This window comes from Jatropha curcas, chromosome 1, assembly GCF_041381405.1.
Source record: "Jatropha curcas cultivar XTBG-Jc1 chromosome 1, XTBG_Jcur_1.0, whole genome shotgun sequence".
In the NCBI taxonomy this organism is placed as follows: domain Eukaryota; kingdom Viridiplantae; phylum Streptophyta; class Magnoliopsida; order Malpighiales; family Euphorbiaceae; genus Jatropha; species Jatropha curcas.
Genome location: NC_143151.1, coordinates 7,065,550 through 7,069,166, shown reverse-complemented (window position 1 = coordinate 7,069,166; position 3,617 = coordinate 7,065,550). Strand labels below are relative to the sequence as shown.

Sequence of the window (3,617 nt, the reverse complement as noted above, 5' to 3'; positions counted from 1 at the left end):
AATTATCTTTGCAACTTATATTTGGTTTTGAGACAAAAAATAGATTGGTCAAATTATACTTAATTTTATTATAATTGAGGAGAATTAATTGTTTCTTTAATTCTCGCATAAAATCTTTAAAAAATTATATTTTGTAACAGAGAGAGTAGTACTTTTAGAAATAAATATGGCTTAAAACTTTAAAAGAAAACAAATTTATTTTGTAAGATGGGAAAATGTTTTATTTATTATTTCAAATTTTCATTTATCCATATGGATCCTCAAATAAATTATTAAATATGGATCAAATATGGAAATTGATAAAAATAAGAGAAAGAGACCTGGTAGGCAACAATGCATGCACATTACTAAAACTAATGGCCAACAACAATAATAAGGTATGTCCTTTATTTGACGTGACTTATGTAATAATAATTAAAGCCGAGGCAGCAAGTTGATTTGGTTGAGGATAAGGTTTCCAATTCCAAATATTGTTTGTTCAAAGCTTGGAATGTAGCTTTTCTTCTTTACATACAACAAAACTCCCATCTCTACTATTATTTCATCAACCTTAGAAATAACCTTCGCTGAACTATCTTCGTTTTGCAATCGAACTGTCGTTTTGAACTTTCCATTTTTGTCAGCATTTTCAATTCCTTCTGAAAGGCCTCCCCAGTTGTTCTCGCGACTGATTACATCAAGTTTGGGCGTAAAACCTCCCTCAACTTCATCTATTATTTTCTTCTCAATGTATTTAAATCGGGCAGCTTCTGAAACCATTTGAATAATGCAAACAAGAGGCTTAGCAATGTCTTTTAACGCTGTCGATTTATGGAGTGTGTAAATGTGAGAGTCTAATTGCCCAATTCCTATATCCATTGTTTCTCGATCTCCTCCTTGAGCTTTGAGAGAGTCGTAGCTACCTGTCATTTTTATGGTGTTTTGCTTTGTGTCTTTGAAAAGATAAGTTTGTGCGTCCTTCAATTCTGTTGGATCGTTAAAGAAATAGGAATTATCTCCCACTTTATAGGCCAAAACATATGCGTTAATAACATTTAATCCTAATGTGATTTCCTTATTTCCTGTATTTATTATATTGACTAAAAGATATTTGGCTTCTTTTGAAGCTGTGGTGCGTAAAACTGGTACTCCGTTGCTGGTTGTACCGGAAGCCAACTTGTTTCGAAGATCGACCATAAGTTGTTTGTAGCCAGTCTTATCATCATCGGGGATACGACTAATAGTAAAGCTTACAGAGGGAATTGCATCGACTGTATGGTTATGGATTGCCAATGGGCAAATAAACCTAGCCAATCCAAAAATAACAGTCCAGCTCAACCATGTCGCCACCACAACCCAGACCTTCATCTTTCCTTCCATATTTCACCTGTCAAAAATCATTAGAGATGTTTATACCAACAAAAGATAGGTAACTTAATTACTTTAAAATGAAGCATGTAATGAGGCAACAAAAACAGTAGAAAATGCAGAAGCTTCATAATTACTTACAAAGTAAGGAATAGATGGTTTCTTTTAAGTGTTGCATATCATCTGCTTTTATAGAAGATAGTCCATTTGCTCCTCTCTCCATTTTAGAGATTTTTTTTTTTTTTTTTTTTAAGTCAATTTATTCCTGGCGGCTAAATAATTAGTTGAAAAGAATCTTGATGCCTGGTTGTAATATGTAAGAACACAAATAAGACTGGTTTTGTTTGCCAAATGGGATAAGAGAGGGATGGAACATTAGTTATCTTTATTTTACTTTAATTTATTGCATAGATTTGATTAAATTTAATATTGTTTCTGTTCATATATACATATAAACTAGTTCTGTACCTATGCGATGTGCGGATTGTATAATTTTCTATTTTTTTATTTAAATTGAATGTAATTTTCAAGAAAATTATTTTAATTTATATTTGTGTTGCTTTATTTAAATAGTTTGCTTATCTATTTTTTATTAAATGATGAAAGGTAAAATTATAGATTCTTTTTTAAATTCTGAAATATTGAACTGAAATATTAATTAACACAATTAATTATTGTAAGCAAATTATTGCTATTCAATTGGCAGATTTAGTTAGTAATTATTTATTTTTTCTCTTTTAAATTCTCATATATTCAAATTAAATGAAGTATAAGAATATTTAATCTTTTAAATTCTATTTGTTAATATAATTACATTATTTAATTAATTTTTGACTCTATTAGTTTTTCTTGATAGAATAAAAACTATTTAATAAAAAATTTTATATTTATTATATATTAAGTATAATGAAATCTTATTAATTTAATTGTAACTCTATTATTTAATAAAGAACAATTAATTTTTATTTAAATATAAAAGATAATAATTATAATGAAAAAATAAAATGTCATTACTTTCATATTCTAACATGTTGCCCCATAAATATTTAGACCTTATAAATTATATGTTTATATAAATCATTTTAGATGAAATATTAATTTATTAATAATGGTATAAAAATCTTAAAGTGACATATATATATAGAAAAAATAGTATATCATTTTTCCAAAAATTAAGATAAACAAAAGACAAAGGCAGCTGTTGAAAGGGTGCATATTAATGGGAAAACGAAGGTGAAATAGAAAAGTCCAAATCTCAAATTGCAATTATGAAGATACAACAATTATACTTCATCCAAACTTATTTGGGAAAAGATAAAAATCTTGCAGATAACAAGAGTGTGTGTGGTGCATAATTGTTCAAAAAAGTAAAGGAAAATGGAAAGAGATGTTACATTTTCGATATCCATATAATCCCTTTTGCTTTTATATATGTAAATTAATTAGCTTGATTCAATTGATTGAACAGTTTTTCATGTTTTTTTTTTTTTGTGTTTATTTCATGTAATTTTGCAATTTTACCGTGTATCTTCGTAGGCAAATCGAATCGACTTGGCCAGACTGTATCAATTGTATTGGAGGTAGATAAACAGATCCCGAACAGGAAAGGCATGCACTTCCCTCCTTGAGTACCTCCACCGCTGATGAATGGACCTAGTCCAGCATACACTATGAGTAGCTATGTACCTGGATGCACGGATATGTGAAAGTTAATAGATTGAGGTTCCTGCTGACTAAAGCATCCATTATTTGATTTTATGAATCTGCTGCTTTTATGATAATTTTTTTTTTTTTTTTTTAAACTTTTTGATTTATGAGAGATGCATGTCAATGAGTAGATATTTTTAGGGGAGTTGACGCTAATCCCTGCCACTTATTTCTCTGGGTTTCAGGTAGAGGATGCCAGTTCAAAATCCAACACCTCATTCCTCCACTGCGGTTTGTGTTTAGTGAATTCAGATTTTCTTATTACTTTTTAAATAAATTAGATGTTCCACAATCACTTAATCTATATATGATAAATATGTCAACTGAAGATTGTTACTTCATGGCTTTAGAGCCTTGAATATGACATGGTGAATGCTATATGATGTATGAAATCGAAAGAAAAATCAATTTCACCGATGGTAATGGGTTAGCGGCCCGTAACTGTTGCATGATAATATTGATATATACGAGCCTGAGGTCCAATATGGATATTCATTGTTATCAAGGTTAGATGGAGGCTTACACGGAACTTGGAGCCTTAACCCTATTCAAGTCTTAGTGCA

General features: G+C 29.7%; 1 protein-coding gene across 1 annotated transcript; it reads right to left on the bottom strand.

Annotated features, from left to right (window-relative positions):
• Nucleotides 1-414: 414 nt before the first annotated feature.
• On the bottom strand, nucleotides 415-1,359 carry LOC105637076 (ribosome-inactivating protein cucurmosin-like). The gene has a single exon (NM_001308807.1). It carries the CDS (start codon nucleotides 1,357-1,359, stop codon nucleotides 415-417), a length of 945 nt encoding a protein of 314 aa, NP_001295736.1.
• Between the last annotated feature and the right edge of the window lie 2,258 nt (nucleotides 1,360-3,617).